The 13,948-nt window shown below is 43.1% G+C and overlaps 1 protein-coding gene across 2 annotated transcripts in view; it reads right to left on the bottom strand.

The window, feature by feature from the left end:
* Positions 1-13,948, bottom strand: part of DLGAP1 (discs, large (Drosophila) homolog-associated protein 1) — a 294,987-nt gene that overhangs the window by 77,952 nt on the left and 203,087 nt on the right. For both annotated transcript variants that reach the window (XM_010832710.1, XM_010832711.1), the window contains exon 5: positions 5,626-5,655. In XM_010832710.1, coding sequence (XP_010831012.1) covers positions 5,626-5,655 — 30 coding nt within the window. The remainder of the gene's footprint in view (positions 1-5,625; positions 5,656-13,948) is intronic.

Raw genomic sequence — 13,948 nt, 5'->3', positions numbered from 1 at the left:
TGGATCCAATACACAAGTTCACCTATGTAAGGGATTCAGTCTATTTCAAGTTCTGCTAACAACATCTCTCCTTGAGATTCCTCAAGACTCTGTGAAAAGGAAAAGTTTTCCTTTTTATAACCTGAGTGCATTTCTCCTAGCTTCCCAGTAATGGAACTTTTCCACACAGCCTGGGCCTCCAGCTGGGTGTGTGTGTGTGTGTGTGTGTGGAGGGGGGTTGCTCACAGGACCTCAGCAGGGATATTCCCATCACCCCGTACACCCCAAAACACACATGCAAGCTCAAACAGGGTGTGATGACCAAAAGGTCTTGCTCACAGGTCTTGGCCACCAAAGCTACTAGGTGGCATGTGCCCAAATCCTTACACAGGCTCTGCATTGTTGTAGGATGTGGCCATCACGAAATCATTAGGCAGGTAATGTAAAGGTTCCCATGAAGGGGGAGGTTAAGCCTGCTGGGAATCGCTGCCAGGAGCCCCGAGGCAGTAGAGGCAGAGGTGTTACAGACCCAAACTTCAGTTCCTCTACACTCCTCCCCTCTGAACAGACCCATGAGGTGGAAGGTGCCACTGGAGTTCGTGTCCTTCCTCGTCCTCTGTCGCTATGGCCTTCCTTCTATACTTTGAGCCTTAAAGTTATCCCATGGATTCTTTTTTGCAAATTGAAAAAGCATAGCTTGCCTTGTAATAGAATATTTTGTTAAAGGGCTCCCTTGTCTCTCTGTGCTTTTAATATTCTTTTTCTTTCTTTCTTTTTTATACCCTTTGACCACACAACGTGGTGTATGGGAACTTAGTTCCCTGACCAGGTCTTGAACTTGTACCCCTTACACTGGCAACAGAGAGTCTTAACCAATGGACCACCAGGGAAGTCCTGATTCTGATTACTTTTGAAAAAATGCTTTTCTACTTCTTAAAAAATATGTAAATATAATAGAGGTTTGGTAAGGACCAGCTCCAAATATGTTGGAAAGACTACCACTTGACTCTTCCTTCATGCTAGCCAGCATTTTAAATATTTCCCATTCATAAATCAACTGCATTTCACTATGAATTCTGGGGTTTTGTTTGTTTTTCTGCTGGGCAGCTGTTTTGTTTTGTTTTTCCCCTCTTTCATCTCGTGATCTCATCCTTTTATTTTCTTCTCTCAGTTACATTAATGTGTATTTCACTGCTTTGAATGTCATACTGTTAATGGAATAATTTTATACTTTTATAAAGATCATAGTGAGTAGTCTGTTAATCTTACATTCTTAAGAGTGGGAACATTTAAAAAACAAGGCGTTGTGTATTTGCTGTTCTTAACAGAAATATTTGACTCCAACAGTCCTTGATACCATCAGTCTTTGAGTCCTATTTTATCTGGAAAATGAGCCTGCTTGTAGTATACCTTTCATCAAGATCCTAAAGTTTGTCATATCAGTTTATGGTATCAAAGTGGATATTAGACAGGCCTCGATGATTGTATAATAAGTCGCATTTTGTTAATCTATTTCAACTAACCATCTTCCGTGATAAGCCCACAATAACTCAAACAGCTAACCTTCTGTTTCCTAATAGAGCTTTCTACACTCATTGTATGCATGCTAAGTCGCTTCAGTCATGTCTGACTTTTTGTGACCCTATGGAATGAAGCCTGTCAGGCTCCTCTGTCCATTGGATTCTCCAGGCAAGAATACTGGAGTGAATTGCCATTTCCTCCTGCAGGGGATCTTCCCAACCCAGGGATCGAACCTGCGTCTCTTTGGTCTCCTGAACTGGCAGGGGGGTTCTTTACCACTAGTAAAGGGAAACCCAGGATTATACAGTGCTGTGTGTCAATTATATCTCAATACAACTGGAAGAAAAAACTTATCTAAATAAAAGGAAGTGACAAGAAGGAAAAAAAGGAGAACAAAAGCTCCACAAGGCCAGGAGAGCTTTTGTTTATGAAATCAAAGCACACGGGATCCATGATCAAAGCATCACCCCCCTGTGAACTGAAACTGAAGCTTCCCTCCAAAAGGCACATCCAAAGTGGGTGACATCCAAAGTGGCTGGGGGCTTGTGTCACCATCTTGCCTCTTAGATTTCTTCCTAGAGGCTCATCTGTTCCCATTTTTAAAGACGCGGAACTTTTCCAAAGAAGCCAAAGTTCATTCCCCCATAGAGGCTATCGAAAGAATTTGACATCATTTTGAGATTTTGGATTGCCTACCTACCTACAGGGAATGAACAAATTGCCTTTGAGGCAAGTCTCCTCACAGAGTGTGCTGGGTTATCAGTTGCAAGGCTCGTCCTCAGCATCCAGCAGCCTCCCAGCCCCAAGGTCCCTCCCGTCCACTGAACAAACCAAGTGAGTCAGATAAAGATCTTTGGCTTGGGCTGGACCCTCCCTCCCCAGAAAGATGCGGGCAGGACATCAGGGCCATTCCAACACAGGCATGACTCAGTTCTTCCATGGCCTCCCTTCCCGTTTTGCTTGGATAGGCTGGTAGGTTGGTCTTCTTTGTGGAAATCTGCAACTCTTCCTGCTCCAATTTCAAGAGGGAAAATCCCTTTTAAGAGGAATATTTAGAAGATTCTGTCATGGAATTCTTGCCATTACCCCAACTATCTCTCTTTCTCCCCAGTTTGGTGTCTGGATGTTACTCTCTTACCCTAATTTTCTTTTCATTTTGGGGGGTCATGCTTGTGGGATCTTAGTTTCCTGACCAGGGATCGAACCCAGGCCCTCAGCAGTGAAAGTGTGGAGTCCTAAGCGCTGGGTCACCAAGGAATTCCCCCTCAATTTTCTGAATTTGAGGTTATGAATCTAAAATTAGAGTCCAGAACCCATCAGTGTTATCAACAAAACTTTGCAATTATTTCTTTCAAACAAATATTTTTCCTGTTCAAATATTTTTTCTTCATCACAAAATAAAGTATCAGCGAGTGTTTCTGTTTCAACGTAAGGTCTTTAAAACATGAAAGGACCGTTCACTTTTAACCTTACTGTTGGTGTGATATAAATAGCTTTTTTTTTCTTTCTGATGATTTTAAAAGCTTACACAAAGCTGCAAAATGCTGAAGGAGGCACCTTGATTCAGAGAAAGAGAACAGACTGACCCGCATAACAAAAATACTCAGCAGGAAGTAGCCCATGGAGTCCCTGTTGATTTTCTCTTATGACTGTAACAATTGCTTTTCCTTAAAAAGAAGAGAAAAAAAGAAAAGGATAACCTACCTACAACATTAATGTCATTTTCAGAGTTCTAGGATAAATCCGGAACAGAGTCATTTTTAAAGAAAAGGAAATAGGTTCCATTCTGGCAGTGGATCCCCTCCACTGATTTGCGTATTTCTTGCCATGATAAGCTGTAGAAGCTGCCTTGAGTTCATTCGGCAGATGGAAAACAGCAAGAAAAGAGCTAAGCATTCATAAGGACCACCATCTGAGGTTTGATTTCCCACAGAGACAAGAGAGTCCAACACACATCCCACAGAGCATGCCCATCAAACTCTCCCCTTCCAGATGCGTGAGAACACATGCGTGGAATAACAACCCCCTCCCTCGCCACCCCACCCACACACACACACAACTGTGTCCTGGGGAGCCCCTGGGCACACACAGTTACAACTCAGCATGCTACCAAGCCTTCAAGCTGCTACAGCCCCCAGCCAAGAAACTGCCAAAAAGATGCTCAAGCAGCAGTCCAAACAGTCCTGACCTCTGGTACCCATGACCACTCCCCGTGAGCTCTGGGAACTCAGAGACTCTGTGATGATGAGGCTGCTGAAAAAGCCCCAGGCAGTCAGTCATTCAGCTCTCTGCCCTTACTTTTCCTCATTCTTCTTTTTCTCTGAAGACCATAAACCTCTTTGGGGAGGGTTCCGATAAGCCACGCTACCAGAAGTAACCATAGCAATGAGCAAAATGATGATGGGGACATTGTTCTAGCCGAACAATACTTTTAAAAATTATCTAATGTCCTCTTGGCTTTCTGGCTTTTTAAAAAATGTTTTCCATCCTTTTGTTGTAAGTGGACTACTGTGCTTAAGCCAAGCAGGCAATAGAAAGCTCTGACTTTAAAGCCATTTGTCGATAACACATATGAACAGCCCAGGGTGGACCCACTGTTATCCACAGATAATTAACTGAAACTTGGGGTGACTTGCCACTGGGAGTTTCCACAGGCAGAGTCATTCTCATGGTCCCGCTTGCTTTGGTGGCTGTGTCTTCTGTTTTCTAAGCCAGTCTCAATACAATTCCGTGTTTTCGGGCAGAGGGACTTCGAATCCCTGCTTGGCCTCACGAGGACCTGCCACATGCGAGGTGTCCTCTCTCGTTTCTGTAGGTCCATCCTTTGATTCCTCTCTTGACTCTGAACCGCCGTAGCCTGTACTGTTTCTTGGTCCCTTCCTTATTTGAGATAGCAGTGCACTTTCTGCCATGAATGTCAGAATTAGTCCCTTTTTAATGTGCTTTTCAAAATGTGATGGCACTAAATCCACTAAAGGAGCAGAGTCCCCCTCTCCGGATGGGCCAGCCCTGTGGGGACATTTCCGAGTCCCTCTCCCCTCTCCCAGCCTGCAAACTCCAGCCCACCCAGTCCTTTTGCTTGAGCCAAGCAGGTGGTCTCACCACCAGAGCCCCTCCTCCTCGCACTTTCCGGCTCGCACCTCCATGCATTGCCCATTCACGAAGCTGCATCTCTCCTTACATTTGAAAATTCACCTTAAAGCCCACCACCTCTTCCAAGGAGCCTCCCCTGATAAAATGGGGATGAAGAACCGTCCAAAGCATGACTGACAAACTCCCAATAAACGAGAACACACACACACACACGCCCCACAACAAACACAGACACTCACAAAGAGAGAGCATGACATATTCCCTACTTACAAGATGTGTGCTCCTCTTAGGGCAAGGTGGTCAATTTTATACCAATAACCAATGAGTCATTTCAAAAAAATGAGGTGTTTTTAACATTCTTGGGAGTTACTCAGTGAAACACGGCTGTGTGGTCTCTCCCCCACCAACCCTCCTCTTTCTTTAAATCTCTCTTCCTTTTCTTCTCAGCGTCTTAGAAGCACAATTCCAAGGAACCACCTGGTGTGAGTGACATGGATGACACTCAAGGAAGATGGTTCTTGCAATACCTCCTGGGTGGCACCTCGTGACTTGAGACTAGCCATCAGGAAGTTTTAATCACTCCATGTCTGCATATTTCCTGGGCAAACATGTCTGCTATATTAGGATGAGGAACCAAATCCCTCTAGAAAAGGTCCTATCGAAAGATGGAGTGGGGTGGGGTGGGCAGGGTTCCTGACAAGACTCAAGGTCCAGCCTCAGATAAGGATGCCGTAGAGGATAAGGATGCTCTCTAAGGAGCAGTGGTCCTGAGGCCGCCCCGTCAGGGGCAGAACCACACCTGCTTGCTCTCATCAATGCTGTCTCGGGGTCAGTGTTGAGGCCACTCACTGGGGAGCTGAGGGACGTGTGGCATAAGAGAACCAGGACAAGGAGAAACACAGATGGAAAGGCAGTAGCTGGCGATTAGAACATGGCTTCAGACACCACGGCCACAGAAGCAGTCTAGCTACAAAGCCACGCGGTGCAATCTTGAAGCAAAACGTTACTGATTTTGTGGTTGTAAAAACGTACCTTCAACTGCAGAACTCAGTTTTATGACACCTTGAATAAAAACAAAAAGTCGCAGTTATAGAACGGACCCAAATTACTTTGCCAGGCTTCGCACATTACACACATGCTTCAAATCTGGATTGTTGCTGTTGTTGCTGGCTTTTTGAGAATTTAAGCAAACAAACATCAATGTCAAAAACGAAGTAATTTTCAGTCCTTGATTAAGCTTCATGAATGTCTTCTTCTCCCACTAGAATCCCTTGGGAGCATTTTTCACTAAATAAAGGATCGGCCATGTTTCTGGATGAAACAAAGGCCAAGTCTCAATAGTCTGGCCGGCTATTTCTGTAGATAGGTCATACTGGATGAAGGATTGATAAAACTTCACTCAGAAGGACATCAAGGCCTAGTATTTCCTACTTAAGCTGCACCTGGAGATCATCTGATAGGTGTTGGGACAGGGTTTCTGCTGAAATACGTAACAAGTGGTTAGAAACCATGGTGTGATCTGGCAACTTCCTTCTCAGGGGTGGTTGGACCAGAGGCCATTTCTGGTCTCCTGTGTTCAGTGTTCCCATTCCTTGCAGATCAGTGGAGGGGCTGAGCTTGTCAAATTATTCATGAAGCAAACAGACACTACCCTTGACTGGATATCCACGTGACTTTTTTGTGAACTGAAAGGTCAAAATACTAAACTAAAATAAATTAGACCTGGTCCAATAATTTGATTTTGAAAGTTCATTTTCTTCCTTGTAAGTCATAAGTATAAACGATATTTCCCAAACTCTGTGTGATAGCCATGATACCTTAGGCTGAAAAAAAAAAAAAAGTCTGCAGTTTCGCTGGATGGAAAGTCTGGTTCTCTTTCAAATGGGAGGAGTCTCAAATGAAAAATGGAAACAAAATGCTTTTCAATACTGGTAAACCAAACTGGTTATCAGCATGACCACCCGCTGATTTTTAACAGATTCTATTCACAAAGAGACAAACTTGCTCTTTTATAACTTTCTGAAAAAAACAAAAAACAACTTTCTTTTAAGTTACCAGTTGAATTTCATCTTTCTGGTGGAACCAGTCATGTCTGGTCAATGTTTAACAAGGGGAAAAATATGCCTGTATTATGTGTGTATATTATGGGTTTTACCAATATAAGTTATGGGTAGTACACAATCTACACATAATAATAAAATATACAGTCTTATTTATTGCAGGGTCCATGCAGCCAACAGATTCTCACAGAAGACTTTTGTTGATTTGGACCAAACCGTGGGATTCACAGCCAGCAAATCAATCATGATTTGACAAAAATAATGCTCTGAATTGCATCCCAATTTGTTCTTTTCCCAGTAAATTCATTATCATTGTATCTTTTATGTGATCTCTTGAACTATTAAACTGTTCAAGTTTTATAGAAAGTATTTTGATTAAGTTAAAACTCTTTCGGTGTCAACACTATGAAAACACTCCCACTGTGGCCTATTTCAAGCTTCCAGCTTTGCTGTCACTGGACATGGCTTTGGAAAGAGATGAATGATAGCAAAACCATCATGTAGTAAATATTTCACCACACAAGGATAGCAGATGTAAAGAACCCCAAGAGCATGGATAGTAAAAAATAGTCAAACAGTCAGGAAGTAAAGATTTTAAGGTACTTATCACCTTTGTTTTAACATAATTATAATTGCAAGTTTGTAATCATGGGTGTGTTTAATAATGGATTTACAAAATTCCCCAAAATGTAACAGTTGGCTCTTGCAACCTGGTATGAACCAGGTCTGACACAACATGACCGTAACTGATGTTTCTTTTTACTCATGCCTGGAGAAGAGAATCTTGACCTTCAGAATACTCTGAGTTATTCACAAAAGGAGTTATAATTTAACTGAACAAGCCAAATATGAATAAACTGAGCATTTATCATGATTTTGCCCATAATTTCACAACCTCTTAAACCTGTCATATGCAAAAATATACTCTATATAGATTAGCTTGGAAATAACAGTCATTGAGCATCAACTAGGAGGAGCACACGCTAAACGGACTTGGTCATCTTTTGGTCAGGCAACCATTCCAAGAGGTATGAGTCATTGGCATAGTAAGCGATGATTCTGTCTTTTTTGAACCGTAGAAGCTTTATGCAGGAAACCATCAGAGTATTGATTCTTTTTTTTCATCCATGTTTATTTTTGTGCATAACCATGGGTGTCAGCAACTGGTCACTCAAGTGAAAGGACATCAGTGTGACCTAATCAGTGTGTGGAAACAGACTTGATGCAAAGAAATCAAGGAAGTTGAAAGAATTTCTTATGGGAGATGTGGGTGGTGGTGGATGAGAGCTCAGGAATGTATTTATAGAGTGAGGGGGAAAAGATCTATTAAATAACAAAAGCCTGACTTTAGAACTCTAATTATAAACATAATTTTAAATAGACACATGAGTTATTTGTTCCTCCACGTGAATTTCCCTTATGTTTTTTAAACCCCAAGTCCAGGTTTCCCCTATAGCAAGATAGGCTTTCATATTGCAAGATAGTAACTGTTTATAGTGAAAACCTAGAATTGGCTAAACCTGGTTAGGGTGCTAATATTAACATTATACAAAAACTTATAGAATGGAAAGATATTTCCTTTATCTTAAAATGGAAATATTTTTAAAAACATGGATATTTAAGAAATGATTGATGTTGGTGCTGAAAAGCTACACGTAGCACTGCTGACTTTTAGGACGCACAACAGACATTATCTGGTGACTGGCTGACGTTGACATTGCCTGGAATTCAGGGTAAGCCATAACACATACATAAATATATATACATACATGGACCCTCCCGTCCTCCGCCACATTTAATTCTTCATAGTCTTCTGAAATGTCTTTTCCACCTAATGACTCACTTCAGTTGATCTAAAGTAATTCTTAGGAGAAAGTGTCAGGTTAAAATAATTCATGCTAAAGTGTGAATGACTGGGGCTCACTAAAACCCTCCAATGACATCTCATTGTTTTTGAAATACTAGTTGAATTTTTAGCCCTGGGCATCGAGGCCCTATGGGATGTATTCCTGCTTATTTTCTTACTTCTTTTACATCATTTCAGGTGACTTCCTCCCTCACTCAAATGTTTTAACCACTTCAGTTTTCTCTCTGTGCTTTGCAGAGCTAATTCCTTTTGGCCCCCTGCTTTACTCCCCCCGGCACTTGCTGTTCCCTCCCTCCCAAACGACTGGATCTCCCCACAGCTAACTCTTTCTCTTCATTCAGCTGTTACTTCAAATGTCACTTTCTCCGAGTCCTTCCTTGATTACTATACTTAGAGCAGACCCAGTAAGAACTCACTGGCCCGTTTCTCTCTCTCTTTTTCAGAGACATCACTTTGCTGACCAAGGTCTGTCTAGTCAAAGCTATGTTTTTTCCAGTAGTCATGTATGGATGTGAAAGTTGGACCATAAAAAAGGCTGAGCACCAAAGAATTGATGCTTTCGAACTGTGGTGCTGGAAAAGACTCTTAAGAGATCCTTGGACAGCAAGGAGATCAAACCAGTCAATCCTAAAGGAAATCAACCCTGAATATTCATTGGAAAGACTGTTGCTGAAGCTGAAGCTCCAATACTATGGCCACCTGATGTGAAGAGCCAACTCATTAGAAAAGACCCTGATGCTGGGAAAGATTGAAGGCAGGAGGAGAAGGGGACGACAGAGGATGAGATGGTTGGATGGCATCACTGACTCAATGGACAAGAGTTTGAACAAGCTCTGGGCCATAGTGGAGGACAGGGAAGTCTGGCGTGTTACAGTCCATGGGGTTGCAAAGAGCTGGACACAATTTAGCGACTGAACAACAACAACAACATTACTACTTAAAATTATCTTTTTGGTTTATTATTTGGTTCTTTGTTCTGGGGTGTCTTCCTCATTATAACACTAGCAGAAAGAGAGCAGGAATCTGGTCTTTCTTGCTTGCTGCTGTAACTCCGTTAACTAGAACAGTGCCTGGCATACAGTAATTACTTAAAATATTTATCAAATGAATAAGCGATCGTTCCCAAGTATTTCCAGGTGTCAGAAAAGAAAATTTGATCTGGCCTAGCAAGTATAATTCAATAGTGGATGTCACTGAGCAGAATACTAGATTTTATTATTTTGACCAATGGCTATTTCTATTCAGAGACTGGTCTTCATGGAGGTTAGTGAACACTGATGTGTGGAGTGAAGATACACAAGTTACAGCAGAGATTTAGGCTTCAGGATTATAATGTAAAAAAGTCCCAAAGAAGTAAGTTTATCAATGTTAGGGCTAGGGTTGGAAAAAAGATTATGCTCTAAGTAGACCTCAAGGAATATTAGCTTGTTGAGTTTATATCCAAATATCTCTAGAATCTGTAGTTTCTTGCCTTTACTGTCATTGTGCTCAGTTGCTCAGTCGTGTTCAACTCTTTGACTCCCCATGGACTGTAGCCCGCCAGGCTCCTCTGTCCATGGGATTTCCCAGGCAAGAATACTGGAGTGGGTAACCTTTCCCTTCTCCAGGGGATCTTCCCAACCCAGGGACTGAACCCAGGTCTCCTGCATTGCAGGTGGATTCTTTACCATATGAGCCACCAGGGAAGTCCAACCCTGGGCCAAATTGTCACAGTAATGTTCACATAAATCTGTATGATAAGGTATATATAGAGAGAAAGAAGAACTAAGAAAGAGCCATTCAGTTTTTAATAACCTCCTTCCAATACATTCTTATACTGCAGCTCGAACAATCTTTTCAAAAGGCAAGTCCAATTATGTGATATCCCTTACCTTTTAAAAGTCTTCAGTGGCGCTTCATTATTTTTAAGATGAAAACCTTTATTCGAAAGCCTTAACATGATTTGCAAAGCCCTGCATGATGTCACTCAGAGTGGAATAAAAATGGTCACAAATCCTTCGTGCACCTCCCATAGAGAGATGTGGGTTATATCCCTTTTTCTTGAATGAGGGCAGCTCTGAGACCGCTTTGCCGATTAAAGCTCAGTGTCAGTGATGCCCTCCTCATGTTTGTGCCCAGGCCTTATGAAACAGGCAGCCTCTTTTTTTCTGTCACTTGGAGCCCTCCCTCTGGAAACCCTGACATACCAGGTTGGAAGCCCTTGGACTGCCCTGATGGAAAGACCAGGTGGAGACATTCTGGCAAACAACATCTGCCGAGGGAAGAAGCTAGAAGGGCTTGAGAAGACTGCTGGTGACAGCTGGGAGGACAGGGGAAACGGCCACTGCCCCTCCCAGACTGGGAGACTGCAGGAAGGGCACTCTTCCAATGTAGACATGGAACGCTCGGCAACACTGTCCCCTGCAGTAACGTGGAAACTACACATATGCCTGATGAATTTATAGATTTTAGTAAGGAGGTTTCCCGGTAGAATGCTTAAAGTGCCAGTCGGTTCTTTAAAAAGTGTCATATGATAAAATATAGATAAAGATGAGGTGTTTTTTTTTTTAAGGACCTGCTCAGTTCTTGCCTGGAGAATCCCAGGGATGGGGGAGCCTGGTGGGCTGCCGTCTATGGGGTTGCACAGTCGGACAGGATTGAAGCGACTTAGCAGCAGCAGCAGCTCAGTTTTCAAGCAAAATTTAGAAAAAAATAGAGCTAGTACTTGTTAGTTTAAAAAAGATGAAAGGGTTTCACATTCCTAATCTTTTCAAAGGCAAAAGGCTCTCAACCCAGAAATTGATTGATATTGGAGAACATCTCAAGGGGATGGCCAGAAGAACCTTTTTTATAACTTCAGAAAGACTTAAGTATATGCCTCACAAGCTTCTAAAAGAGACACAAACACTTCTAAGAATCCTCAGGGTGTGGTCCCCACAGCACCCTGACTCTGAGCCCAGGCCAAAGCAGGGACTGTCTTGAGGAGAATTGAGGATGTATGTTTTGTCTAACAGAGTGAAGTCTAATAAGATTCATAGGAAGGAAGCCTAATAAGATTTATAACTTAGAAGGTGAAACCAAGCATTTTCAGGGTGGTAGCCAGAACTGCTGAGAGTCTGGGAGCAGGACTGGGCCCCTCAAGTTAAAGAACCAGCAGTATATGGATTTCAGAATTGCTGGATGCCAGTGATGGCTCTGTGCCTCTTGTTCCCCCATTCTTTGAATGAACATGCTGAATGCACTGATCTCACCCCTGTGTTACCAGTATATGCTGGGTGGGTGTGTGTGTGTGTGTGGTGGGGCTATGATATACATTTCACTTCAGTTCACAAGTCTTTATATTGAGAGAAACTGTATCAGAGAACTACATCAAAGGTGCCTTATCAGCACTTGACCCTTACTTATTTTATTATTTTTTAAAAACTAATTTATGTATTTATTTACTGGCCGTACCGCAAGGCGTGTGGGATGTTAGTTCCATGACCAGGGATTGAACTCGAGACTCCTGCATTGAAAGCTGCTGCTGCTGCTGCTAAGTCACTTCAGTTGTGACAGAGTCAGTCACAACTGTCACTCAGTCACGCAGAGTTTTAATCACTGGACCACTAGGGAAGTCTCTTCATCATTATTTAGATGGTCAGAATCTGGACCTCAAACTTGAACTTCACGGAGATGACATTTCTGGACGGCTTTAGGAATGAGGATATTTTGCCTACTGCTACTGCTAAGTCACTTCAGTCGTGTCCGACTCTGTGCGACCCCATAGACGGCAGCCCACCAGGCTGCCCCGTCCCTGGGATTCTCCAGGCAAGAACACTGGAGTGGGGTGCCATTTCCTTCTCCAATGCAGGAAAGTGAAAAGTGAAAGTGAAGTCGCTCAGTCGTGTCTGACTCTTAGTGATCCCATGGACTGCAGCCCACCTGGCTCCTCCATCCATGGGATTTTCCAGGCAAGAGTACTGGAGTGGGGTGCCATTGCCTTCTCTGATTTTGCCTACAGGGGAATGTAAATAGTTTGCGTCTAATGGTGAACCACGGCTGACTAAAGACGACCACAAATTATTCAAAAGGGTTCACGTTGAGAACGGTTACTCTCCTTGACCCAGGTGGGTCCTGTGACTGTTCTGACCAATACGATACCTTGGAAACGATGCTTACTGGCCAGACCTTAATACTTTCTGTCTCCCTGTCTCTGGGAGCCCTGAGCTGCCACTTCAGAGGCCTTGAAGCTGCAGTATTGCAGGGGGTACTTATGGGTGCTCAACAGCCTCAGCTGAGCACACTCTTCCAGACACTGAAACCAAAGTAGCAGTGTTAGTCGTTTAGTTGTGTCTGACTCTGCGACTCCATGAACTGTAGTCCTCCGGGCTCCTCTATCCCTAGGATTCTCCAGGGAAGAATCCTGGAGTGGAATGCCATCCCCTTCTCCAGAGGATCTTCCTGACCAAGGGATTGAACCCAGGTCTCCTGCATTGCAGGCAGATTCTTTACCACCTGAGCTACAAGGAAGATCCTGAAACCAAGGTACCAGTTGAATAATTTCATCCTGGATCTCCTAGACAGCCCAACCTCCAGTTGAATGTTAAACAGAAGAATCACCCAGGTGAACCCCATTTAAGTTCATGCCCATAAGACCGTAGGATAAAAATAAAGGGGTTGTTTATCAGCTCCTTTGCTACACTTTGCAGTCATAGCAACAGGTAACTGAACTTGAGTTCCAATTCTCTGACCTCACCTGGCATCTCAGCCCCTAGTAATCTGTACTCTGGTCACACCACCCTTCCAGTTCTTTGAATATTAACATGTGCATTCCCTCACTCTTCTTGATCTTCCAGCTCTTAGCTTATGATGATTTTCTCAGGGAGGTTCACCCTGACCCTCTAAAATTAGTTCCTTTGTTACAGCAGATTCTCCTACAAGAACAGTGTTCTTTTGGAGCAGTTATCTCTGTGATTATTTCATGAATGCCAGCCTCCACTTCTAGACTGTGAGCAAGCCTCTTTGATCATCACTGATTTTCAGAGGCCAGTAGTGTGCCTACACATAAGCACTGAATAAATATTTAAGCCGATGAACAGAATTACTTGATGCAGCAGATCAGGCCTCGCTCCTCACCAGCGCCTTCAGTAACTGAATAAATATTTAAGCCGATGAACAGAATTACTTGATGCAGCAGGTAAAGCCTCGCTCCTCACCAGCGCCTTCAGTGACTGTGTCACTACTCTTCCTGAAAGACGACGCTGTGAAAGTGCTGCACTCAATACGCCAGCAAATGTGGAAAACTCAGCAGTGGCCACAGGACTGGAAAAGGTCAGTTTTCATTCTAGTCCCAAAGAAAGGCAATGCCAAAGAATACTCAAACTACTGCACAATAGCACTCATCTCACACGCTAGTAACGCTTAAAATTCTCCAAGCCAGGCTTCAGCAAAATGTGAACTGTGAACTTCC

This window comes from Bison bison, unplaced genomic scaffold, assembly GCF_000754665.1.
Source record: "Bison bison bison isolate TAMUID 2011002044 unplaced genomic scaffold, Bison_UMD1.0 scf7180017862158, whole genome shotgun sequence".
Lineage (NCBI taxonomy): Eukaryota > Metazoa > Chordata > Mammalia > Artiodactyla > Bovidae > Bison > Bison bison.
The sequence above is the reverse complement of the archived record's forward strand: the minus strand, read 5'-3'. Positions and strand labels throughout refer to the sequence as shown.